The 27,219-nt window shown below is 47.0% G+C and overlaps 1 protein-coding gene across 2 annotated transcripts in view; it reads right to left on the bottom strand.

Annotated features, from left to right (window-relative positions):
• Window positions 1-42: 42 nt before the first annotated feature.
• BICDL1 (BICD family like cargo adaptor 1) overlaps window positions 43-27,219 on the bottom strand; it is a 52,562-nt gene continuing 25,385 nt past the window's right edge. Inside the window, exons 3-11 of one of the 2 annotated variants that reach the window (XR_008462882.1) lie at window positions 20,408-20,524; window positions 18,208-18,354; window positions 17,026-17,205; window positions 16,497-16,715; window positions 14,822-14,965; window positions 11,572-11,702; window positions 8,791-8,911; window positions 7,877-7,985; window positions 4,151-4,257 (exon numbers count right to left, since the gene is read on the bottom strand). Coding sequence is in view for 1 of the 2 variants with exons in the window: in XM_054173300.1 (XP_054029275.1) it covers window positions 4,057-4,257; window positions 8,791-8,911; window positions 11,572-11,702; window positions 14,822-14,965; window positions 16,497-16,715; window positions 17,026-17,205; window positions 18,208-18,354; window positions 20,408-20,524 (1,260 nt within the window). In the remaining variant the exon portion in view is untranslated. Of the gene's footprint in view, window positions 4,258-7,876; window positions 7,986-8,790; window positions 8,912-11,571; window positions 11,703-14,821; window positions 14,966-16,496; window positions 16,716-17,025; window positions 17,206-18,207; window positions 18,355-20,407; window positions 20,525-27,219 lie in introns of both variants that reach the window. The other variant, XM_054173300.1, reaches the window with a different exon arrangement.

Genomic DNA, 27,219 nt, shown 5'->3' with positions numbered 1-27,219 from the left:
CAGAGTTGAGAGCCCAGACGGTGTCGTATAAATGATCTGGTTTATTCTGAAGAGAACTATTTACAAAAGAAGTACAGCATCTTTTTTACTAAAAATATGCCTTTATAGACTTTTGTAATAGGTATCTTATAAAAACCATACATTTATTTACATTACTGCTACATACAAAAATTACAGCACTGTGGTATATGTACATATCTATAGATACATTCTTTCTGCTTGTCCCTGCTGTGTGCTTTTCCCCTCTCAGTCTAAGGGAATCATTGCTGCAGCACCCAGGCACCTCCTTTCTTGGCTTTTTGGTTAAAACAATCTCTCTCTTCTAGCTGAGTGGGGTTTGCCTGATGTAGAGGCATAGCTGGAATTTACCTTTCTAAGCCAGACAAGGGCACGCAGCTCTCAGGTCCTTGTGCGTGCAGCACTACCTCTAACCTCACTTCTTGCTTCTCTGTGCAAAACGATCCTGTTGCCATTTATTGATCTATTGTTCATCTCAAGGGCAAGTTGCTGATCTGTGTTTGTATGAGGATAAAGTGCTACTGACTTGCCTTTCCCTTGCACGCACTTGTTAGTTACTTCTTGTTTACAGTCGCTTCCCCTGCAGCATTCACTAAAGGGAGATGGATCCCTTTCCCCTTAGGCTAGCATAACAAACATTTGCCTGAAGAGTCGCCTCTTACTTAACTGTGGGAACGTTCTTTGTAACCTTAATCTCAGCAGGCATCTCCTGTGCAATATTTGAACAGTGACTGTGCAGCACTACTGGTTTATTTACCACTATCTCAAAAGCAAGGGTGAGTGGTGTCTTTAGAGCTGCTGATCCCATTCCTTACATCTGCTCTGGGATCCTGAGTACCTGCTGGACTAAAGTGCTTCTTCCATCTTGTTCACTGGAGCCAATGGTGTCCTTTATGCTATGTGTGTCCTGGAAGCATGAAGTATTACAAGTGGAGTGTCTTCTAATCCAGCACTGCAAGGATGATTCCAGGCTCCTGGCCATGACAGGATGGAGATGGAGTGTTTTAATGACAGCTCAAGGTAAAGTAGTTGGGACCTTGTTAAAACACAACATTGCAAATGAGAGTAAAGGAGCATTGATGAGGTTTTCAAAGACAAAACAACAAAACCTAGCTGCTATGTTAAGGCAGTTTCTGTTCCTGTTGAGTAGCAGCTCAGCACAAGGAGGTCTCCTTTGGTGTGTTGTCCAGTTCATTAAACCCAGAAACAAGAGAATTGGGTTTAGTAGTGCAACCAAGTCTTTAGGGTTGAGGGGCTAGTTTTAAGAAACCATACCCGACTGGCACCTTAGAACATGCTGACTTTCCTCTTGCAATCTCTTCCACCACTATTTAAATAAATAAAATTGGAATGGGATTAAGGTAGGTTCCTCCTTAAATGAAGTGCTGTGCATTTCAGTTGCCTACCCCTGCAACTGAATGAGTCACTTTCAGCAAACTTGAAGCAGAAGGCACCTTTCTTCATCTCATTACTGCATCTTCATTGGGTAACTTAAGGCCCGTGCCTTAGGATTGCATCCATACATGTGTTCATCCATACATCTTCATGGGGGTAGAGACCCACACAGCTGGGCATGTGGCTTGAAGAGAGCTGTTTGGGTTTAGGAAGTGACAACTGACAGCAGAATAGAGGTGTGCAAGGACCAAGATGTTCAGATGGCTCTCCCACAATAAGCAGAGCATTGCTTTCAAACAGCATATAGGACAAATGTTCACAGGTATCGCTGGCATCCATGAACCCACACCTCATTTTGCAGGTATCAGTGCTAATGCAGATGGGTGTAACTGAGTCCTGGCAGCAGGGGATGCTGAGCATGTGCCTCATGTCTGCACTATTGAGGGTCACAACACAGGTGAGATGGGGGGATGAGGTCTTGCCATCCTGGGAGTGTGCTTGGGACTGCACTGTCTCTTTCCCTCACTTGCACAGGCAGGTACAAGCAGATACTCAACAGCTGAGCATTGCCAAGAAAGGAGAGGTCAAGGTTCAGTTTCCTTCCTTGCCTGCTCGACTCTAGACTCCTTTCCCTGTAAGCACCATCAAACTGTATTGGTGGTGCTTCACCCAGCTATTTCCTGGAGCAGGATCTGCAGCCCAAGTTTCATTGCTTTCAGGTCAACGGGCTTCACTGCTCAGCTTTTTACCATCATTTTCAATCCCAATGAGTACTCTGCTCCTTGCAACATGGAGCTACCTCAGTGCAAGATGATTTCATACCAGTGTGGTAGTTTCATGCTAACAAGGAAATATGGGAATGCTCAAATCTTTGTAGGCAAAAAGGATATTTATACTGAGGTATTATGGATGTTGTATCATATAGATAAGTTGAGTAATAATAAACTCAAGCCACCAATCTCTTACCTGCTTCTTCGAAGAAGGTGTTTGATACCTAATTCTAGCAGAAAGTTTGTTACTGTAAATAGTGAGCAGAGAATAGCAGCTTCCTGTAGGATGGTGTTTTAGCACCTAAGTTGCTGAGCAGGGCAGAGCTGAATGTGTACCTAGCTCTGTTTCCTGTGGGACAGTGTAGGTGGTAGTCTCTTTAAAGCAATGGGAAAACAAATTACGGCCTGTGGGTTATTATGAGCTGGAGAATGTGTGGAAATTGCATGACAGCAGGACATCTCTGAGCCTAGGCTGGTGCTCCTTGCTGGTTTATGATGGTAGACTGTGTTAAAGAGAAGAGCTGTAAGGTGCCCATCCAGTGCATAGGGAAGGTCCCTATTTAAGTATTGCAGGATTTCCAGCACCACTGTGTGCATACAGCAAATACGCTACATTCCTTCCTGTTGATCAAGTCATGCTTGCAGCAAAGCAGGCTCTGATCATCTTCAGTCAAAAGGAGATGTGGCTGCCTGCTCGCCAAAGGGCTGAGTAGTAAAGAAACCCACAGGAAGGGACAAATACTCATCATTTTCATCAGGCCATAGCTAATGTGACTGGGGCAGAGAAAGCTGCAGAATTTCCAGAGCTTTGTAGATACACTAATTGCCTTTGGCTTTAGTGAAGGTAGATGCCTGCATGCTTTCTGAGGATCAAGTGTGCCCATCCAGCATCAAAGTTGGGCTTTCAGTGAACTGTTAGGCTTTCAGTATGCCAGTGAAAATGACAGGTTTCTTTCTCTGTTCTGCAGGGGTACGTGGTTTTGGGGGAAGGTGTGTGACTTGCGGAAGCTCCACAACTACCTTTGGCCGTTGGATGGACAGTAGGTGCTCCAGGACTGAACATCCACAACTCTCATCCAGTTTGTAATCTGTTGTAGATGGTCAGTCTCCTGGGGAGAAATCCTTAGCATTCTGTGCCACTACAGATTCTGCAACTCTTATCTCTGTAACAGGAGGGAGCTAAAGAAGACAGTAACATCAGCCACTTTACACTGCCCAGATCTGCGAGGAGCCTGGATTCCCAGCGAGGGGTGAGCAGCTACGCAGAGCTGCAGGGGAGATGGTGCCCAGGCAGGATCTGCAGTGAGGACTCAACTTCCACCACATAGAATGCTACACTTGGCAAAACATGGCAGTGCTGGGGCCAGAGCAACTCCCATCTCAGTGGGATGGATGAAGCTGCCAGGACCGGAGAGCGGTACAGCTCCCCTCTCTCCTCTTGCATTCAGCCGCCTTCTTCCTCCTGTGCTCACTATGATGGCCGTTCTCAATCCCTTGCATTGCTTTGTCTCAGGGCTGCTGATTTCCTTCTCCAGCATGAGAATGCTTTTAATACAATCAGACTGTTCTTCACAGCAGAAACTGGACTTTGCCAGAGCTCCTAAAATATACCCTGAAGTTTATCACTTCGCTTAAAGAATAGGAAAAGTTTCTTTCTGCTAGTATCACATTGTCAGTTTGCACATCTCCAGTTCATGTAAACATTTGGTTCAGACCAGGTGCGGTGTAAATAGTGCAGAGTCTGAAAGGTTAACTCCTTTGCCCCCTTCTTTTTTTTCTTATTGGATCAGACTTGGGTCCCTCAGCAAGCTGGGCAGCTGCCCCACTCCCCATCTCGAAGCAGGAACTGCTGGAGAGGTTTCTCTTTTTCAAATTAATTTTTCTTGAAAAAGGAAAAGAGACGGTTCCCTTCTGCCCCAGCAGGCTCGTCCCCCTGCGCCCCCGGCCTGGCCACGGGGCAGGGTCTGGCACTCCGCTTGGCGCCGTAGCCACTGGAGAAGGAATAAGCAAGCTGGCTCCATTCCTTCGGGTGTTTGTCCATCAGCTGCTGGTCGATGACCCTGTGCATGTCATCCTGTGGAGGAGGGAGAGGAGAGCGCTGTTAGTAGCAGCTGATGTTCAGAGGGAGCTCCTGCGGGATGCAGCTGAAATGGAGGTGAAAGGTGCTGTGATGAGATGAAGGAGGGATGACGGGACTGGGGACAGGTGTAACTCCCCAGCTAGCCGCAGGCTCAGCCTTGCTTGCTGCCGTGAGGCTTTTTAGTGAGCAAGGAATGCAAATCACACAATTTGAGTGATAAATTGCTCAGGTGGTCTCACAGAGGAGCATCTTGCCTGCCTGGGACTCTGTGACTCCTAAACTGTGTTTCTCTGCTGTTTGCAGCTCGCAGATGTCCCCTCTGCGGGGAGAAACAAACCAAAAAGAACAAACACAGCTGAAAGCAAATGCCAGAAATAATAGGGATGCCTGAGCAGGTCTCTCTGCTGGCCAGGTGGAGCAAGCAGGCAGGTAGGCAGGACAGAGCTGCCTGCACAGCCACTGCTAGGGAGGCTTCTCTGGAGAATGTGCTGCCAGGAGCAGAGGCGGGGTGGGGCCAGGCGTGGGCCCACCAGACCCCACGTGGGTTTTGCACCAGACTTACCAAAGAGAACCTCGCTTGTACCTTAGACCTGTTCCTTCCCCTAGAGCCAGGACAGCCAGCCTGGCATGAGCAGCTGCACTATGGTTTATTAGATGTACCAGAAACCCTCTGGTTTCATCCCTGTTTGTGCAGCATTAGGAAATTGCTCTACACAAAGTAATCAGTTGGTTCTGTGGCTGCTCCTGACATGCTAATGTGTTCCTTGAAAACCTGACTATCACTTCCACAAATGTTAAATCTTCAGATCTGTTATTTCTGCTATAATTGCACATTTAAGCTGCAGCTTAGTGAAAATGTGTACACAAACTAGACCCACAGGAGAAATGTTCTCCAGAGGTTTGGTCCCTGAATTGGATCGAGGGCACTACCTGGTGAGAATAAGGACACTCTGGATGGGCTGCAGTGATGGAAGTGCTTGCACCTTGTGCAGGACAGGGGCAGCACTGAAATGGAAGGGAAGATGCTGCCATTGCCCAGTGGGTGCTCCAGCTGCTTTGTAGCTCAACGTAGGATAAAACCAGCCAGCTTGTACTGGAAACCTGAATGATGGCAAATCTCTTGTTGCAGCCTTTTCTGCATGGAAAAGGATTGATAGCCTGGACCTGAAGTTATTATGGGGACTTTCACTGAGAGAGCAGGGGGATGCAGAGCTACATGGACTGAAGAAGCTTTGGATCATTTTAGAGCAGGGCAAGAAAGGGGAAAGGCAGAGGGAGAGTTGAAGAGGTTAAGGTAAATATCAGCATAAAGGTGAAACGAGTTTCCAGAGGTGAAGCTGCCACACGAAAATGTGGACACTTGGATATTAAAGACACTTCTTCTAGCAAATGGCATAAGCACCTAGGCTCCAGTGTGGCAGATCTGTGTCCTTGGTTAACCACTTTACAAGGGATGAGTATGATTTTTTTATATATATTCAGAAAATTATATATAGTGTGTATATATATATATAAAAATACAGTAGTATTAATAGGGCACTGCATTTGGGTCCCTGCCTGTCCAATGCATGAATCAGAGACCACAGAACTTAGCTGTGCAGATTTGGGGTAGATGTATGCAGTAAGGCTGGGGCAGAGTTGTGGTCTCTGCCCTGGGCAGGGGCTCAGGAATGTCTGGGGATGCAAAGGGAGGACAAACACCAGCAGCATGAGACACATCTGATGAAGTGGTCCCATAAAACTGGATAACTTGGTACCCCCGTGCACTGGGTATTCCAGGAAGGTATATCTGCTCTTTGCAGAAAGGGTGAGTCTGAAGGAGGTGCAAATGGCATGTAACCTCTTTGTGAGCTGGAGCTGGGATCCCTTGTGTAAGATAAGGGTTGGAGCTGCTCTAGGTGACTTCAGAGGCTGGTGGCTGTGGCCACACAGGCTGCAGCTCTCTGCTGACAGTGCAGCATTTTCTAAACTGCTAGTGCCCCTGTTGCTATTGCACTGAAACCACAGAGCTCTCCTTTCAGAGAAGCAGCCCTCTTCACTTGCAAGTCTGCTCCACACTCCTTCTCTACTCTCAGTAATGGCCAACCCTGCCGCCAGTCAGATAATGACGAACAGCAGTGGGGGTCAGATCAGGCACAAGATTGAGGTGCACATCCACTCCTGTGCTAGGCTCAGGTGTGGGGGATTTTGCTTATGGCCTATTTTATACATAATGGTCTAGTTGTGGGGTCTGTTGGGACAGGTTGGACTTGATGATCCTTGGGGTCTCTTCCAACCTTGGTTATACTGTGATACTGTGATATTATGTGCTTACAGAATCACAGAATTGTCAGGGATGGAATGGAGCTCAAGGATCATCTCATTCTAACTCCCTTGCTGTGGGCAGGGACACCTCACACTACATCAGGTTGTTCAGAGCCACATCCAGCCTGGCCTTAAAAACCTCCAGGGATGAGGCTTCTACCACCTCCCTGGGCAACCTGTGCCAGTGTCTCACCACCCTCATGGTGAAGAATTTCTTCCTAACATCCAATATGAATCTACCCATTTCTATTTTTGTTCCATTCCCCTTAGTCCTATCACTACCTGACACCCTAAAAAGTCCCTCCCCAGCTTTCTTGTAGGCCCCCTTAAGATACTGGAAGGCCACAAAAAGGTCTCCTTGGAGCCTTCTCTTCTCCAGACTGAACAGCCCCAACTCTCTGTCTCCATAGGAGAGGTGCTCTAGCCCTCTGATCATCCTCGTGGCCCTGGCACCTTGTTGACAGTCCTTGGTAAAGTGCAGACTAGAAGTGTGCAAGAGCGAATTCTAACAGATGAAAGCTTCCATTTATGCCCAGCTAAAGCAGAGAATCTCATCTCCCATTTTGTCAGAAACAGTCAGCCTTGCAAAACAATCCCTAAAACCCATAAACTACCTGACTGGTTCTGTGCCTCTGTTCTGGGGAAGCTAGGTGCTTGGAAACTCTTTTGCTACTGTGTAATAATAATTTATGTCAGTATGTTGGAGACAACTTTCTGCAGTGCTAGTGGGCTTGATCCTCATACCAGAAAGTTGATGTGAGCAGGGTTGGGGTCACCATACTGCTGCAATTGGAGGACATAGTGTGAAGTGACAAAGCAAATGCCTGCAAGTAAAATCCTAATCTGGGGATATTCCAGCACTAAACACTGAATGTACCAGAAAGCAGGTCTTAATTTACACCACTCATCCAAACTGAATCAGAGCTTGAATACAGACAGGTCTTATGCAGAGCACTGAGTATCACTTACTAGGTAATGAGGCTGACAAGTAAAATCTAAGTCTGTGTTAGAGACTAGATATGCTGGATACAGAAGGCTAATGGTGTGTGTACCTCAGCCTGGCTTTCCCCATGGTGATCTAGGGAGGGTACAACCTCACCATGAGAAGTACAGGATGCTGTCCCTTGTGCCCTGGCCTGATGCTGGGCTGAGAAGGGTGTGTGTGCAGAGTATCTGTGGGTGATGGAGACCCCCCACTGGCCCCTCTTGCCAGGTGATGGTGAGGACAGAGACAGATGCAGGTGGTAGTGGTAGTGAATGGAGCAGGTGAGGCGATGGTGGGTGCTTGGCAAGGGTGTGGGGAGCTCACCTCAAAGGCAGGAGGGGTGTACGACTAAAGCTGTTGGTACAGGAACTGAGAAAGGCCACTAGATCAGAAACCAAAGGAGCCAGATAGTAAAAAGCCCTGAGGAAGCAAACTGTAAGCAGGAGAAAGAAAAGAAGAGAAGAAAAAAAAAGAGAGAAACGAAAACACAGTGGAGTTGAAACAGGAGCAAGGTTGTATGGGAGAGGTTTCTACTGGTCAGGCTTCTTGTTAGTAGAGTCAGGGTCTTGCACCATCTGCAACAAATTACTGTAACTGTCCCAGACCTTTTCTCTCGTACCTGCTTGTTTCCTATTAAAGTAGCCCTCCCTTGGTGCTAGTTTGCAGGAGCAGCAGCTTTGTCTGCTCTCAAGGGCTCTCTGCCTTCACATGGTTTTTCCTAGAGACCCCATGTGGAACTTCTCCAGGCCAGCTGCTGGACTCCTGTGAGTTTGGGGTTTTTTACCTTGGTGGAGAGCTGTGGTTTAGCTTCATCTTGTTGGATCTTCTGAGCTGCTGAAAACAGCGCTGTGGCACCACAGAACAAACACCACAACTTCTGCCTCCCACCTTTCTGCTCTGTTATGGAGATGTAAGGATGTGCCCACATGTCCCCAGGGTCACACCTGCACAGGGATGTCTCCTGCATGGACATCTTCCCTCCCCAGGCAACAGCAGGTTACTCTGCCACATGCAGCCATGAGATCTGGTTTGTCTCTCCATTTTCACAGAGGGCTGTGTTTAACCCACCCTGAGCACTAGTGCATGACTGGCTCCTGTAAAGCCAAAAGCAAATGCTTCTACCTATGGATGGTTTAGCTGAGACCACAGCAAACCCATAGGGACGGGGAAAAAGCCATCCAAAGGTGCCTGCTGTGTGCCATCCGGACCCTGCCCTGTTGTGACCGGGTGCTGCTCACCTGCCAGGCTTCCAGCTGCTGTGAGAGGTTTACCTTCTGCTGGATGGCATCCAGCAGCTGGCTGTTGAGGGACATCATGTCGACCTTGCACTTGGCCAGCTCCACCTCCACCGCGTTCTTCCTGGGGGGAGAGAGGGAAATTGGGGCATGTGACTTTCTAGTATTTTTTCCCCCAGGAAGTATGAAACATATCCTTGAGGAGAAGTCAACAGTACCTTTCACTGGCAAGTCCCTAAATTGTAAGCTGTTCATCCCCACTGAATTCTGGACACTCTATTAATGCAAAGAGCAGGACAGAACTATGGACATCATTACTATAAGCCCAGCAGACTTCTGGTAAGCACATTATGAAGAATACACAAAGATACTCCAATTCACTGCTGTGTAAGACAATGCATTGTGCCTGGATTGTGTGCAGGATCTGCCATTAAAAATTGAGAGCTAAACCAAGGTAGAAGGTACATATTTTTCAGTTTTTCTGTTTACTAATGCATAGGAAAGGAAATGGTAAGTGTTAGAAACCACATGATCTGTGTCTGAGCACTTGATCAATACATTGCAATGCAAAATAGATAAACAAAGCCCCTCAAAGAGTACTGCTCTGCTATCAGTTGGGATCTGAACTGAAAGAAGGAAGAAGTGAAGGAAGAAAGTTTATCACAGCATATGCTTCTGAAGAATGACACTGTTAAGAATATTTGAATTAAATGTTATGCCTTAAAAAAAGCTCCCAGTTTCACTGGGGTTATGTTGCCTTGGGAATGCTGCTGCTGTTATGTTTCTTTCCAGGTACTGGTGGCCATGGGGCATGTGATGCTATGGATAAGGTTGCCCAAAGGGCTCTGAGTGCTCAGTGGCTGAAATGTTCTAGCTGCTACCGGCTAGTGGAAAGGAATTGTCCTTTAGGAAGGAGCCAAAGCTGGGAAACGCTGCTCACCATGCTGGGAGCACACAGGTGAGCTCAAACCTTTAAGTTTTCAATTAACTGCTGTGTGATGGAAAACTGTAACATGACTTGCTGAGAACCATCTTTCCTTGCAAACATTTTCAGGAGAATTAATTGCATCTTATTAACTGTAGATAATTCATCGCCTCCTAATAGCTCCCTTGTGCTCCCCTGCAGAAAAGCAATTTGGGAATTCATGTTTATATTCCAGGTAGCAGTTGCTTAACATCTCCTGTTACAGGATCCTATCTTCCTATTGCTTCCCATGCTGCCAAACTTTGGCTTCAAGCTAGAAATTTTCCATGCCAGATGTCTGCCTCAGGCAGTGATTTCATTTCTGCTCAGAGTTAGGGTTTGGTTTTGGGAGGGCTTCAGTGGAAGTGGCTTAACCCTTGAGGTGCAAGGTGGGAAGCATATCACGAGCCTCCCAGGCAGCTCAGCCTGTGGAGGAATGCTTTAATTTCTAGCAATGAGACACTGTTGTCTGCTTTCACTTGCAGCCACTTTCTGCTCATTAATCACCTGCCACTCACCCATGTGCACTTGTCACATCCCCCTTTCTCTGGGCTTCTGTCACCGCAGGACAGTCAGCCGCAAATATTAGAGCTTTGTCCCAGCAGCGTCATTAATGCTGTGGAGAACTGTACCCTTCCATTCTCAGCTGTGGGTTTGGGCATCTTAAACAGCCCTTTGTTGTGAAGTTCTCATTGCTGCTTGGGTATTACTGGGGGATTTGTCACGGCGGCAGCACGTTGTCATAGCCACGGCAGAACCAGCAACCCACACGCGCTGGAAATGTCAGAACCACCTCTCCGCACCCAGCAGTGCAGCTGGGATGCTCCTGATTTTTGCCAACAGATGGAGGTGTTACAGAGGAGAGCAATGGGAATTTGGTAGCTGGCTACCCAGAGGAGAGGATGATCAGGTCACTTAAAAGATGAAGGGAAGGTGTCCACTGATTTAGCTTGCCACATCCTCAGAAGTGCAATGCTTTTGTGCTCCTCCTCTTGCTAAGGGCTTGAGTACTAGTCATTTCCACAAAGAGATGGGCTGCTGCTGTCCTGGCCCATCTGCTTATTGCAGAGATCATCAGATGTATCCTTTCTATCTAGAGCACATGGGGGTGAACGTTTCTGGCCCCCTCCTCAGGATGAAAAGTGCTCAGGGTAGTGCGGCAAGCCCAAGCAGAGAGCTGGGGAAGCAGGGTATAGAATACATAGAATAGAATACATAGAATAAACCAGGTTGGAAGAGACCTTCAAGATCATCGCGTCCAACCCATCAACCAATCCAACACCACCCAACAGGTCTATGAGGAGGAGGTGGGGGGGAAACAGGCAAAAAAGTGGGAAAATCCTAAAGGGAAAAATAGAGAATTATAAGACTAGAGACCCTGAACCAGGAAATGAGAGTGAGTGATCAGGGAAATGGTTTAGGGAAGAAGCCCAATCAGGGCTTTTATGGGAATGGGCAGGAAAGCATGACTGAGTGTCTGGAGGAGCAAAAGAAGTATGAGAGGTAAGGCTGACCTGCCATTTCACTCCCTCTCTGTTCCTTGCTGTGACTCAGACCAGCACTAGGGATGGCACAAATATGGTTCAAAGCATCCTCTTCAATGTCCCCAATCCTGACATGGGGCAGCTCTGGAAATTGGCATCTCTTGCCCTACTCCCAAGCTGCTGGCAGCACTTCCCAATGCTAGCAAAGCCAAGACTCACTCCACTGCTTTGCAAGAGCTACTGAAATGTGTGGAGAAACCAGTCTTGGAGACATCTCCTGCGAAGGCCTTCCATAACTGCTAACCCAGCCTGGCTTTGGCTGTCCATACCACTTACTTGGCAATGGCCTCATCTCGGTCCCTGATGGCTTGCAGGAGCTGTTCACTTGCCTCCTTGTCTTCAGCAGCACCTCGCAGTCGGTCCCGTTCCTCCTTCAGCGTTGTCATTTCCACACTCAGCAGTGTGACCTGTAAGCACAGGGAGGGCATGAACCCAGGGGTTGCTCAGACAAATTCATCATGAGTAGGGGTGGGGGGAAAAAGCCACATGGGCCATCCTGGAGGCTGAGCCCCCCTGCTTGTCAGAGAAGCGGTGTCTGCTGGGAGGGAGTTATTACTGCTGGTGCAACCCCCCATGATGTATGCCAGCTCACCACAGGATGCTAGCAGTGCAGGTCTGAGTAAGACAGGTCACCAGAATGGCCTCAGTAATGTGCAGCAACAGCACTGAAAGCTGTGCAGCCATGCAGGGCAGGACCCACCTGCAACTTTGCTGTCACTATGGCATCAGTGCTGAAATATTGCCCCTCTCCAAGCAGTTTGTCTTGTGCATGCATCCTCTGTTTCTTCCTGCTGTATTCTGATCTTTTCAGGGTTAAATTATTGAAAACATAATTTAGCAGCAAATAAAATATTTATTTTTTTTGGAGGGGGCTGTTTTGTCTCTTGAAGTAGATTGAAACTGAAGACAAAGGATGTGAAAATCCTCTTTCTGGCACATCTTACAGTTTTAGTTAGACTTTAAAATATGTGCAGAGCCTTAAGTAGTCTGAGAAATGATCTCTCATTATGGTCCCGTGCAGAGTGAGTTAACAGGGTGTGAAATCATGCAAGGATTGCATTAGCACAGCTTTGCAATATTTCATACACATTTAATTTCTTTGTCTAGGGCACACATGTGCTCTGTTATGCTACTCCACCACCTGGAAATCCTACCAGCATTTGAGCCACCTCCTGTCACTAAATGCAGCTCAGCAGTGCTTGAATCCTCAAAGAAATCCTTAAATAGAGGGCAGGCAGTCAAAAAGGGCTCATCACATCAAGGGCGTGGGAGGATCAGCCATCAGTGTGGCATGGCTGGGTCAAGGCGGGAGGAGCATACCCTGTCTGTGCTGAGGCTCACCACCCTGTGCTTGGGCTGCCAGGGAACCAGGGAGCTCTGCCTGAGCTGTGCTGTCCTGCAGCCCAGCACAGGGTGCACCTCAGAGCAGGGATGTGATGGAGAGCAGTGGTGGGAGCTATGTGAAAGGTGTTGAGCACTCCTGCTGCAATCCCAGAGGATGGTGGAGCAAAAGGCCCAAAAAAATGCATTTGGAGATGGGTTTTAACTGTTCTTATGTTTCAGGTAAGAATGGGATGCCACAGAGGAAGGAAACAGACAAGGCAGAAAATGTGATGCTGCTGTCCAGCGTCGGCAATTCCTGTCTCCAGTAGCTCACCTTGCTCTCAGGTAGGAGCAATGAACGTGTGTGGTGCTGTAAGGCTGCAAAAGCCATTTAGGACTCCTCCTTCCCCTTTTACTGTATCGGTACCAGTGACAGCACAGAGGAAAGTGAGGGCAGCAAAGCACTGCTGCCCTGGGTGGACCAGATTCCCATGTGCACTGGTTTTCTTTGTTACTGAATTGATAACAACGTTGCCTCTTCTGGGGGAGGCGGGGATAATTATTAGCCTTGAGCAAGTGTGAGGCTGGTTACCAGCAAAAGCTGCAGGAGATGAGTGCTTGCTGCATGAGGGCGGAGGGCTTCTCCCAGAGCAATGTCTGCTGCAGTTGTAGTTATGCCCCATGTTTCTCCATATAACACAGAGGTGTGTAGAACTGCTGTTGCTCCCTAAATGTTCAGAGCTTTGGTAGTCAGGGGCCCCCAAAAAGCAGAGACAGGGTCCAGACTTGCCATCCAGAGTGTGTCCTCTGGTCCCTCCTGGCTTGGGAGTTTCCAGAGACCAGCCAGACCAGAGAACAATCAAGTGCTGTTCTCTCTTTGTGTCCTCTCAAGGCCTCTTGTGTCTGGGAGCAGTGATAAGGAGATGCTTCATCCAGACAAGCAGGCTGCTGTACAAATGGTCACTCTAAACCTGGAAATAAGCCTCTAATGGTCTCTGGCAGCACAGCCAGAGAGTGGCTGAGCTCATGTCTCACTCAGGGGCCCCGGTTTGAGCCCTTGAAGATGTCTCTTGTGGTGGCCACACTGCTGAGAGGAGCAGTCCTCACGTAAGGACAGGTGTTAGAGCTGCTCCCTCATTGCAGTCTGCCTCTGGTTAGCTGCTTTGCCAACAAGTCTACTTCCCATACTCATACAGATGCAGACATTACTGCCAAGGGTTATTTAATGATGCTCTCACTCTTCTTACTTCAGCCCCATGGTAGAGGGGTAGCTGCCATATCCCTACACAAGGCTGTAAGCCCCCAAGTTGTGCTGGCTTTCTGAACAGGGATACATTTTCTCTCCTTCAAAGGGGTATGTCAAAAGGCTGGCAAGACCAGGCAAGGGTGTAAATCCCATTCCCTGCTCCAGTGCAGCTGGTGCTGCATGAGCAGCTGTGCCAAAGGCTGCTTCTGCTGCAGCCTCCAGATCCGTTCCAGCATTTGAAGACCTGTCCAACAGAGACAGGGATTGCAGAACATCTCCTTGAGTGCCTGTTCTCCATTTGCTGCTTTTGGCATAAGACCTCAGACACAGGTAAGTGGAGATGCAGCATGATCCTGTGCTTTGGGTGTGGTGTTGTTTCCAGGGATTGATCACTTTTTGCAGTTGAGATTTCTTAGCCTGTCCCTGGTGCCAGGTGCCAGGCTGGCCATGATTAAGATTCTCTAGGTGTGCACTTAGAAGGTTTTTGTGATGCTGCTGTGGAAGGGCGTGAATCCTGCACCATACACAGCAAAGCAGCACTTTTTTTGGCTATCCAGTGGCTGCAAAAACCCTTCACAAGGGCTTAGTGCAAGCAAGACAGGTCAGGCTGGATACCTATGGGTTTCCAGTACCCCATATCAAGCAGTCTTGTACTTTGGGGTCTTTTGCTAAAGAGAGTTTAAGCAAGACAGGTTGACTGAAAAGCAAATTGCAGTAAAGGTTTAAAAGAAGCTTGGCTGCTTGAGAAGATGTCTGGGATAGTCACAGACAGCTCTGATTCTAAATGCATGAAGCCTCTGCACTAGGTTGAACAGTGCCTTCATCATCCAGCCATAACTGGTTTTGGCCCAACTCCTCCTGGGTTATTTATCATGTTGATCTCTTCTATGGAAGGCACATCTTGGAGGATGAACACTGGTGTTAAAAGACTACAGGTGAAGTGTGGGAATTGCTAACCTGGCTGTGCAGTCGCTGCAGCTCCTCCAAGCTCTGCCTCAGCTTCCCCCGTTCTCCATCCATTAATTCCCTCAGGGCCCGCGAATCCTCGCTTGTTCTCCTGATCTGCTCCTCTAAGGTGTCATCGTCACTTCGTCGGGAGCTCTGGCAGTGGGAGAGAAATCTCTTGCTCAGATGTCACTTTTAAAAAGCCAATTGCATTAATTTAGTACCAGTTTGGGGGTTGGGAGGGGTATGTGTGTACTTGACAAGGAAGAAGGCTGAATATGACTTTAGTTGAGTTTCAGATTTGTTTCCGTGTATGTCCAACAGAAACAGGTTCAGCCAAAGACAGTGCTTCTACATGTGATGAAAAGAGCATGCAGACTGGTTCTTCCTTCAGCATAAATCATGTGTCTTATCAAGAAAGGCTGAGAGACCTGGGGCCTTTAGTCTGGTGAGGAGAAGACTGAGAGGGGATCTAATAAGTGTATATAAATATCTGAGGGCTGGGTGTCAGGAAGGAAGGGACAGCCTCTGCTCACTTGCTCCCCGTGAAAGGACAAGGGGCAATAGATGCAAACTACAGCACAGGAAGTTCCACCTCAACATGAGGAAGAACTTTACTGTAAGGGTCACAGAGCACTGGAACAGGCTCTCCAGAGAAGTTGTGGTGTCTGGACACTTTCAAGACCCATCTGGATGCATTCCTGTGTGACCTATGCCAGATTATATGATCCCCCTCTAACAGGGCGTTTGGACTTGAAGATCTCCAGAGGTCCCTCCCAACCTCTAACATCCTGTGATAAATCACATTTGCAGAGATCCACTGACCACTTGTCTGGCTAGTCTCCATGTTTCTGGACCTTTTGCAGGTCTCTATTTTTTTATTTAACAAATACAACCTCATCTCTATTCTCAGCCTTCTTACCAGATGCTATAGGTACTGGAATGAGGAGATTGAGCACTCCCATGTAGGTCTGCATTGTTTTCCTCACCATGGCATCTCATATAAGCCATGCTGGCTGGCAGTTCAGCCAGCTTGTGGGTGTTGGAACTAGGCCTGACTTGAGCCACTGCAAAATTTGAGGTGTTTTTTTGTAATTTTGCACTCCTATGGATGCCACCCTCTCTTCCTCAGCAGGATCAGGACCATACACCACAGACAGCATCTTGTGCCAGCAAAACTTCACCTGTCAATGGGTTTGATTCTGGCAGCCTTGCCAAGACATTTTCACCCAGCGTCAATTCACCAGGGCAGAACCCACCCAGCTCCAGGGTTACAGTGCTTTTGTGATACCATTGCTAATATAACCACTTAGGAAAGTCCTAAGAGAAATAACTGATTTGTGATGCAGTATTGCCATGCTGTCACTCTTAATTTACTGCACATTCCAAAGAAAGCCTTCTTTCAGTAATGACCCAGAATGTCTCCCAGTCCAATGACTGTAGCATGAACTTGAAGCTAATAACAGCCTGACCACTGCAAGCTGTAACCCCATAAGCTGGCTTAGCTCTTAGCTGGCCATTTGAGACACATGGAGCAGGTTGTGTAGTGTAGCAGTCCATCTCTGTGAGCCACAGAGGTTTTCTTGGAGTTTGGGGACTTCAGGGTCCAGCAGAAACCTGCAGCAAGCTCTGTTAACCGGGTAAGGGGACATGCACAAGACAAGGCCTCTCTGTGCCACCAACTTACCGTGGAGTCTGCCCCATCCAGCACATTTTGTATCAGTCTTTTCAGCTCACTGAGAGCTGCTCGTAGACTACCAGCTGGGACATCTTTGGCTGATGAGGTTTCTGAAGACTCATCCATGGAGGAGTCTGTAGAGACCGCTGAGTCTGCGCTGTCGTTTCCTCTGAGATGTGAGCAGAGGTACCGCACTTGGCAATATGCTTCCCAGAGCTGCAGCCTCAGCTGGAACAAGAAAGCTTGACATTAGCCTGGGACATCCAGACCATGGAGATCATCATTCTATGGTGAAATGAGGCATCTGATTGCCAGGCCTCAAAAATATTTGTCTAGCTTGCTATGTTGGCTTTGAAATGGATACAGAGTTGTACTTCCATATGGTCAAAAGAGTCTTGATATCAGAGCTGAGACCACACCCCCAGTTTTCTGGTTCTTGGTTCAGCTCCCAGTCCAGATCTAAGGCATTAAGCTCCCTCTTCCCCTGGGGCTGGAGGTAGAGGTCCATGGGCTTTCCCAGGTGCCAGAGGGCAAATACCTGTTCTCGTTCTTGTTCCAGCTCCTCTGCCTCCATGCTCTGCTCTATTTCAGATAGCAGGGAAGTGCTGGTTGTGTTGAAGTTTTGGAGACTCCTCTCCTCACTGAGCTCTTCTACCTTGCCCTGCAGCTGCCGGTAAGACAGGCGCACTTCCTGGAGCTCCAGCTGGCTTTGGTGCAACTTGAGAAGAAAATCAAAGAATCTCTCAAAGAAGCAAGGAAAAACAAATAGTGGAGGTGATATGGACTGGATGGATCTCTTGGTTTGTGAAGGAGCTGATAGGGAGGAATGAGTGTCATGAAAGAGGGTTTCCAGCCAGGAGAAAAGTACCCTTGGCTGTTGTTGCTATTTATTGGAGCTTAATTGCTACTTATTGGAGCTTAATAATCTCCAAATGTCATTAGACATTGTTTAGACTCCAGAATATTCTGAGAGATAAAAATAGCAGGTTAATCAGCACTAAAATGAGGAACACTGTGAAGGTGTTGGGAACTTGCATCAAAAAAAACCCAGCTTAAAGCAACACAGAAGGAAACTGTTTTAAAAAAGCAGCTATACACACATATAAATACATTTTAAAAAAAAAAAAGGAGAAAAAAACCCAGATTGAGGGCTGTTTTGGAGAGCTGAGCATCCAGTGGTTATCAACCCACAGAAGAGAAACAGAAAAAATCTTCCTCTCTACTAAGATGCCTGAAGCCACAGAGGTACCAAATTGTTCCCCAGGGAGTGGTTTGGTGACACCCAGCTGCAAACATCATGGGGCTTGTTGGGAAACCATCTGAGCTATGAGCCCAGTTACTACCTTCTGGGACATCAGGGTCTAAAGAAGATCCTTCTGAAGCCAAATCTACTCTTAAAAAATTAAGCAAAATCAGCTGCAACCAGAGCTCTCTGCTTCTTTTTACATTTAGCTCATTTCCCCAGCACTCTGTCCCACTCCCTTGGTCAGATTTCCTTCCCATGCTGCTCTTTGCTGTTAAGATGCCCTACCATGGCTCCTGTTTCCTGTCTCTAGGGGGAACACCCAAGAGCTTGCTTGCATCCATGCTTCCATGAGCCTTTTCACCTTTCCAGTTGTTTTGTCTCCCAGCTCCTGATTATCTTCCTGGCCAATTTTACCCCAAACCACATCTTCTACTTCATTTACAACTTCTTCCCTGCCCATTGCTGCCTCCTCACCTGCAGATCTTTGTCATGGCTTTGTCTCTCAAGGATGAGGACTCGGTCCTGCAGCTCCTCCACAGTTCCCTGGAGCAGGTCGTTCTCCTCCATCATGGCACTAAGGCGATGCTCCAGCTCCCGCTTCCTGTCTGTCAGCATTTTGATCTGTGAAGGAAGGAGAGGTGGTGTTGGACCCCACATTTTCCAGGGAGCAGAGAGGAGGGAAATCACATTCCCAAGAGAAAAATGAAACAGCAAAAAGCAATGCTATACATGTACATATTCTCTACCTGTATGACAGAAGCTGTATCTCTGTGTGATATTTAAAGCTTAGAAAGGCTCTGAGAAGAAACTCCTCCTGCCCCAGGCTGCAGGGGCAGCTCCAAAGTGACTAGGTATGCATTGGTGGGAGGCCAGGGAGCAGGCAGAAATGTCCAAATGGATTAAGCAGAAACCATTCCTGCCCATCACCTGTTTTGCCCATTCTTGCAAATTTTAGGGTATTTTTTAGTTACTTTTCCTGGATGGTCCCTGACTGAGCATGCTGGCATTTTCTCCTGTATGGGTGCTGGAGACCACAAGATGAGCCTGCAGCATTCTGATCCCCACAGGGCTGTGCCACAGCACTGCCCATACACTTTTATTAATTGCTGCTTGTTCACCAGCTCCTCACCAGGGATTTTTTTTTCTTTTCACTCATGAAGCCTCCTTTCTGTGCCATGCTTATTTTTAGTTTCCCAGTGATTGGCTGCCTTTATAATTGGTTCATTTCTTTCAATCGTCAAGGGCAGTGATTTCAGGTGAAGAGGGACAATGTGCCAAGCAAAACCTCTGTGATTCAGTTAGCTGGGAAACAGTGCACAGGATGAATCAGCACTAGCCAAGGTCAATTCTTGTGTAGCCAAGAAAATGGAGCCTTTTCCCAGTTTAGTATACACAGGACCTCTGGGGATTTGGTATCCAGTCCAGTATAACCCTAAATGTTCCCTAGGGCCTGCTTTCAATTCATGGACCATAAACAAATTCAGTAGCTTCCTGCTGCTTTCTTGGTCTCTTTGGGACCTTGTTACTTTCCAGGCTGCTTGAAAGATTTGGCTGCATGAAGGAATATCAGCAAAGTGTGTGGACTTGCGATTTCTAATGGGATAAAGGCTGCTATAGGCATTAGAAAGCTGCTTTTAGGTGACTAATGGTTTCTAAGACATCTCTTCCCACCACCATCATGATTTGCGTGGGTAGGACAAAATGGGTGCCAGAAGAATAAAAGGTATAATCCAGAGATTGTATTGATATTTCATATTTGGTATCCAAACAAGTAATGGATACCCTGTGAATGACCATGGAGTAGAAAAAACATTGCTCTGCCATGGGCCCTGGGCCCTGAGAAGGGCACTGAGGAAAGGAATTTGGAAAGCAAGAAACAGGAAGGCAGTGAGGAGGCAATGTGAAGCATGCACAGCAACAGGCATGCATGGTAACAGCAATGGATGCGCAGGCAAAAACCCTTCAGAGCCTACATACTTACTTCAAGGACCTGCTGCTCCACACAGAGGGGAAGGGAAGAAAAGGCGAGGGACCAGCAGGGAGCAGGTGGGAGCAGGAGAAAAGAAGAAATTGAGAGATTTTAGGAAAAGCTCTTCCAAACAGCTTGTAATTAAAATGTGGTTGGGTAGTAGAACTGGACGTGTTCTACCCATCCAGTTCCTGCCTACATGGTTTGCAAGAACCCCAATCAGGGAAAGGAAGGCAAAAGGAAGGAAGGTGATATCATTCCTGATAATGTACCAGAGCTACAAGAAGCAAGGCCTGCTTGCTTTCCCGTGTACATGGCTCAGAAGCAGGAGAGGTTACTGCTTTGCAACCATGAGAAACTGAAAAAATACCCTTGCAGACCTTCCCAGCATGTCCTGGAGTTTTGTTTGCACTGGGCAACAGCCCTACAAGAGCACAGCCATGGTTTAGCTCCAGGAAGATCCCTCTCATCTGTTTATTTTACATGTGTGTTTGTGGTCAAGGCAGCAGTGGAAGCTGGGCCTGTGCCATGCCAGCCAGCCCTGGGGCTGCAATGAAAATCCTCACTTTGCCCCACAGCTTCCATCTTCTCTTTGTTTTCTCCAAGCAGCAGGTTTTGTTCACTCAGTTCAGAGGGGTTCGTTATAGTCTTTCAGACAGCCCCATCCCCCTTTTGAAGGACTGAGACGGAGCGCAGGTGACTCACCTCGGCCTGGAGACTCTCTAGCCGCACGATGTGTTGGCTGCTGGAGGAGTTCTTCTCCCGAAAGTCCTCCCGCAGGGTGTGGACCTGCAGGGAGAGCTGCCGCTCCACCTCCGATGCCTGCAAGGAGACACCAGCTGGCATTACCCCAGGAGGACGTTCAGTAGACAGCAGTTATCTCCTCCTGCCCATGGGAAGATCTGCCCTGGTATGACTTCCCCCAAGTCCTAGTTTTGGCGGAAACTCTTAAACCTGCACAGATTGGATGAGGGAAAAGCTCATCCTGGACAGACATTGAGGAGAGCAGCCATTTAGACCATGCTGATTTTCCCTTGGGGCAGCCTAAAGGACACAGCTCATAACTTTCTTCCATTGCAAAACAACATAAGGACTCCCATGCCCTACAGGGAATTTAGTTTCCCTCAAAAACAGTAGCTTGATCACTGCTGAGGAGACCAGGCCACTTGCAAAGGCAGAGGGGAGGCAATCTCCTTTGACCCCAAGAAACACTGCTATTAAATTTACACTTTAAAAATCTCTGAAAATCTTTGGCATAGCTCTGAAAAAAACCCAGGTGCTCTTTGCCTCTGATTTCTGGCTCCTGTCAGGGCCAGACAGAGAAGCATCTGCTCCACTTGACTGTCAGCGAGGGATAGCTGGGCTTGGCCCTCTTTCCCATTTTGGAGGAGGGATGCCCCATTTTTGCAGGGTGTTTTGAGGACAGTGGAAAGGCCATTGCTACCTGCAGGATCCAGGCTGCAGACAGCCTGTATCAATGACAGCTTAGATGTGTGAACTACTCTCCAGACAGCTTTATGGCTGATTTTTACATGGTGAACACACTTGTTTAGGCTTGTAAGAGAACATAAGGTTTTTATGACAAATCCCTAATGAGACAGCACAAATGGATGGGTTTATATTTAATTAGCTTCCATCAGGTTCCATTACACTTAGGCACAGACTTCTAGCGGCAAGTGAATTGATCCCTCTCAAGATGTGGCATTGCCATCTTGCTCAGGACACAGGCACAGCTACGTGTCTAAAGGCAAATGCCATTGGCAGCCACACCACCTTAGACAGAGAGATGAGATGGGAGGAAGGGATGGAGGCATTTGGGCCAGCTGCTGTGTGCAGGTTTGGGAGTGAAACGTTATGTCTGGCAAATGTGGGTCAGGATTTGACACTGGCTGACTGGGTGCCCAAGGCAGCAGCTTCACCAAAGGGTGCAATGACTTTGCTCTAGTAGCTTGCAGCCTGAGGAAATGAGCACACAGACCCAGCCTGAGCTGCCCACAAAGGCAACACTAATCCCTTTTAAAACTGGCTCCTTATTTTGGACAGTCTGCAGCATAATAATACAAATCAGAAGCAGGAGGTAAAAGGCTGTTCCACTTCCATTAAGTGGAGGAAAATGTAGTTACCCCAACACTGCTTGTTTGTAGGGACAGCAGAAGACAGAAGTGTGACCACCAAAATCAGCCAGGCTCAGACAAATGGCTTCTAGAATAACAACTAGTTTCCAACAATAAGAAATAATCTTGTCTACCAGTTGGGTTTTAGTTCCCTTCTTATCCTGGATTAGCATAAGGGATCTTTCCCCCTTCTCTAAAGCCTCACATCAAAGGTCTTTAAGTATCACCTTCACCTCATTTATTTAATAAAGCTTCCTTGCACAGGCAGAGTACACAAAATATAATGATGGCACAGCACTATAGGAAGGAGTTGCTTGTTTTTCTTCCCTTAAGCAGCCATAGATTTAAAAGCATCCTCAGTAGCTATTAATTGGTGACACTAAAGATGATGGATGGATTGTGCTTTTTTCAAATGATTCACTTGCTTTTGTAAAGACTACTGAAACATCTTCGTGCTGGAATACTCTGCAGGAGCTATCGAAGATGAAAAAGCACCAGATGAAAAGCACCAAAGGATTTTGCCTGCAAGATGCTGACCACACTCCTATGGAGCACAAGTGGTACTAGATGAGATGAGACACCAGCATGTGATAGTTAACTGTATAACATAATTTATGTGCTAGGGCAGTTCTATGTACAGAGAGTATAAATGTACAATACAGCAGTAAGAAACAAGGGAGTGTTAATGGTATTGTAAAAATCCCTGGCAGAACAATATATAGCTGCTGTTCCTAGTTCTGGTCCCCATGCTGAGACTGGAGCAGGTGAAGGGATTGGTTGCAAGAATGATTCAGATTGTGGAAAGTCTGTTATATGAAAGGAGACTAAAAAAGGATGGCTTATTTTATCTCATGCAATGAATGCTGAGAGAGGACTCCCTATAAATAAATCATGGATAAGCACACAGAAGGGAGAAGCACTATTTGAGCAGTAGCATAATTTTGGCACAAGAAAATGATGTGAATAAACTGGATAAGAGTATATTAAGGCTGAGAATATGAAGATTTCTACATTTCCAAGGAGCTGCAGTAGAATTCTTCCTCCTGCACCATTACAGTAGGAGAAATGGTGGCAAAAAATAATTTTGTGAAGGAGCTGGATCACTTTATCATGCAGTTTCCTTCTGAGGACTGCCTACGACAGAAGGGAAATGTATTGACCTCAAAGGTCCTTTTTGGTACTAGACTGCTTTGCAGGACTGCAAGGTTTGTATTCACCAGCTTTAAATCATCACCTAGAATTTATCTACTTGCTGCTCAGCTTACAAACTCACACATCTTATTCATGCAGTTATAGCCCACTGTGGAGGGAAGAAAGGATCCACTTACCACTAGCATTCAGGGCCCTAAAGCAGACAAGATGCTACAGTGAAATATCAATGTGCACCACTCACACCCTATGTATCTCATGCAGTAAAGTAAAAAGAATACTTTCTTTAGACTCACATACTGCAGAACACTCTCTCTGACCAGCCATTTAACAGAAGTAAACAAAAAATGACTGTACTATTATGTGTTTCCCTCTGTGGGAAAAGTTCTAGACAGGGAAATGGTTGATACCTTTGCAAAGATTTTCACAGATGTGCAGTAAAGTCCTCTGAGGTGAACTCTGGTCACGGAAACCCCCTTTTTATGCCACATTTTTTTCAGAGGTTATTAATACTGCTGCTGAACTACCCTTCTAGCTGATCATAAAAATCTAGATTTTTAACATCAAGTTGCATTACTTCATGGAAAGACACTTCGACAGAGTCCAGTATTTGCCAGGCTTTATGGCATATTTTCATATGGTGTCTACTTGCTGTACATGTGTTGGGTATGTATGTGTTTTAAATCATGAGCCAGCTACTGATTGCTCTGAACATCCTCTTCTACTTAGTGTCATCAGAAGATGTAACCTCCTATTTACATTTTCCCTTTTCTTCTCAAATAAGCTATGGCTTTTGTTGAATTGAAACGAGTTTCTTCTGCTTCAACCAGTTTGGTTCTACTGTCATTATGCAAACTATAGTGCTTTCTCTTTTCACAACCAGCGTTTTCCTAAACATTAAAAGCTAAAACCATTTCTGGCTACATCAGTCATTTAACCAATGCATTGATTTTGCTAGAGAGAAGTAATATTCTTTGCAGAAAGGCAGACGTATATCACCCAATATCATAACTTTGCTCTGTACTTAAGAAAGAATTAATTTCCTGGGTATAGACAAATTAGCCAACACAGCCACCAGGCAAAGTTTAAAACATATCTGCAAAACCATAGCCATCAATGCACAATTAGATCTATTCAATCAACTGTGAGATTTGTTTTCTGGACTTCAGGCAAGGTTTAGATGAGATTTGGGCAGCGCAAGATGAAAGGAAGAGCAGGAGGACATTTTGGCCTCTGCTTTAATTAAGTGCTTGCTTTTTTTGTTGTTTGGTTGTGGTTTTTTTTTCATTGCAAACCTGATGGAATTTCTCTCATGATTAATTCTGAAGCACTAAAACACACAAAACTGTGTAGCTATTTGGCAGGAAAATATGGTTTATGAGTTACAATAACCCCATGAGGTTTAACATCTGGAATGTATGAGCAATAAATAAATCAGATAAATGCAAATAAATTGGAGTACTGGTGCTTCAGTGAAGAGGGATCTTTGAAATGCTTGGGATAGATTGTGAGAAATAAGTGGCCTGTAGGTTACTCTCATCCAAATAAAACACTCTTTTTGGGGAAGATTTGCTAAATAAAACTAGCTGCATATAAAATATCCAGCTATAAGTCATGCCAGAAAGGGAGAATGGAAAAAGTTTAATAGACTGTAGCTGCATGAAGGAACCAATGTTTCCATATGATTTACTTCTACAAACATGATGATTCAAATTTAACAATGAATAGTGAAGATTTTCTTGCCTAAAATAGCTAAGAAAGAGGAGTCCTAATTAGTGCTAAATCTGTAACACTCAAGGGAGCGTGTTACCCCTTTTATTAATTTGCTAATAGCTGAGTTCAAGGGACTCCCCCATTCCTACTGTTGTACCATTAACACTTCAAACCACTAATTGCTGCCTCCATAGCTTCAGGTTCCTGGACTCCCAGCTCTTCTCTGGAGGAAAACACACTTGGCTACTAAAATGCGAGCAAAGGAGAAAACAACATCTACTTGTAGAATAATGAGCCCAGGAGCACTGGATTGCTGTCCTGCCACCACAGCTGGCACCCCAGTGCCTGCTGCTGCTGGTGGTGAACCTGTTTTTTCCAGACTGACCCATGCTAAGAAAGAAGTGAGGCCATGGCTATTTTCCAGCCCTTGGCACGCTGGTACCATAAAGCACCATCAATATTTTGCATACATGGAGGTCGTGTGGTTAGGGAATCTTTGAGAACTTTGTACCAAAGCTTTTAATTCATGTCAGCTTTAAATTGTTATCCAAAGCATTATTCTATCCAGAAAAGTGAATAGAGTAGGAATAGGAATAGAATTAACCAGGTTGGAAAAGACCTTTGAGATCATCAAGTCCAACCTATCATTCCAACACCATCTAATCAACTAAACCATGGCACCAAGCGCCCCATCCAGTCTCTTCCTAAACACCTCCAGTGATGGTGACTTTACTACCTCCCTGGGCAGCACCTTCCAATGGCTAATCTCTCTTTCTATGAAGAACTTTTTCCTAACATCCAGCCTGAACCTCCCCTGGCACAGCTTGAGACTGTATCCTCTTGTTCTGGTGCTGGTTGCCTGGGAGAAGAGACCGACCCCCAGCTGGCTACAACCTCCCTTCAGGTAGTTGTAGAGAGCAAGAAGGTCTCCTCTGAGCCTCCTCTTCTCCAGGCTAAGCAACCCCAGCTCCCTCAGCCTCTCCTCACAGGGCTGTGCTCCAGACCTCTCCCCAGCTTTGTTGCCCTACCCTGGACACATTACAGCAAGTCAACATCTTTCTTAAACTGAGGGGCCCAGAACTGGACACAGGACTCAAGGTGTGGCCTAACCAGTGCTGAGTACAGGGGCAGAATGACCTCCCTGCTCCTGCTGGCCACACTATTCCTGATCCAGGCCAGGATGCCCTTGGCCTTCTTGGCCACCTGGGCACACTGCTGGCTCATGTTCAGCTTACTATGGACCAGTACCCCCAGGTCCCTCTCTGCCTGGAAAGTGCTTACATAACAGTGGTCCTCGCTGTCCATCACCTTTTGTGGGCTTCAATTTACATTTGCTGATTTATGAGCACAGAGGAGGGAGTCCCTGTAAGATGGCCTCTGGGATGGGGCACCCTCCGGCCCCATACGGTGATGCCACAGCACGTGTGGAGAAGAGCAATGGCACTGTGCTGGCTGGCCGGGCAGCGTCCCATCCATTCAAGACAACGCAGAAAATAAGATGAAAGAGCTCATGGGTCAAGGGACATCGCTTACCTTTAGAGCAATCTGATGTACAACCAGCGAGTGTGAGGTGTCACAGGCAAAGCTTGGACTGGCCGTTGCCAGGGAGCGGGTTAATGGCGGGGATTGTTTGTTGCGGGAAAGAGGCGAAGGCGGGAGGGGTGGAGCTGTGCTGGCGCTGCACTTGCCGCCTTCAGCCCCTTCTGACAACGCTGCGTCCAGTTCCGTGTGAGGTTTATCAGGGAAGCTTGTGAAGGCCTTGCAAGGAGCGCATACTTTAATGACAGCTGTTAAATACGCATCTTACTGAGGCGAGGGGCGGAATTTGCTGTCAGGCTCTGGCTGCGGGGTTGCAGGAACCACTGTGAGGCGAGGCCGGGGCTGTCCCGTGCAGGACACAGCCGGTTCCAGGCAGCTGCACAGCAGCTACCCTGCAGGGCACGGCCGGGCGATGCCAGTGTCGCCTGTGGAAAAACCTTCTTCAGGAAGGACAAAACGCTGTCTGGCAGTGACAAGTGAGGTAAAAAGTGTGAGAAACAGCCCTGTAAGCAGCAGGGTTGGAGAAGGAGGAGGAGGGGCACCTGGCTAAGCCCTTTCCAGAGGGCTTCTTCCCACCAGTCCCCAGGACAGTGCAGGACATTGGAGCAGGAGAGTATTGTACATCATGGCTGGGGCGAGCATTGTCCCCATCTCTGCCAAAGCATGTGAAGGGCTGAACCCTTCTTTCCTTGCCTCATCCTTAGCCCTACTCCTGCCCAGACATGGGGAAATTTAACTGCAGAAAACATGCAGCAGCCTGGTCCTGGAGTGAGAGCTGTCACTGCCTGGAGAAGTTCTGTGGGGAAACGCAAATTCAGGAAACTTGCCACACTTCTAAAATATTTTGGCTGTAAGTATCCAACAGAGACCATTAACATTGATCTCAGGGGATATTTTTGGGAAAAAAATAGATTTTTAAGACTGTAAAAGTGCTGGGATAGGGCTATGTATTACCTATTATATATCCAGTAGCTATAAGCAGACTGGCAGGTGGATTAAACA

This window comes from Dryobates pubescens, chromosome 25, assembly GCF_014839835.1.
Source record: "Dryobates pubescens isolate bDryPub1 chromosome 25, bDryPub1.pri, whole genome shotgun sequence".
Lineage (NCBI taxonomy): Eukaryota > Metazoa > Chordata > Aves > Piciformes > Picidae > Dryobates > Dryobates pubescens.
This window is presented reverse-complemented; position numbering and strand designations above follow the sequence as displayed.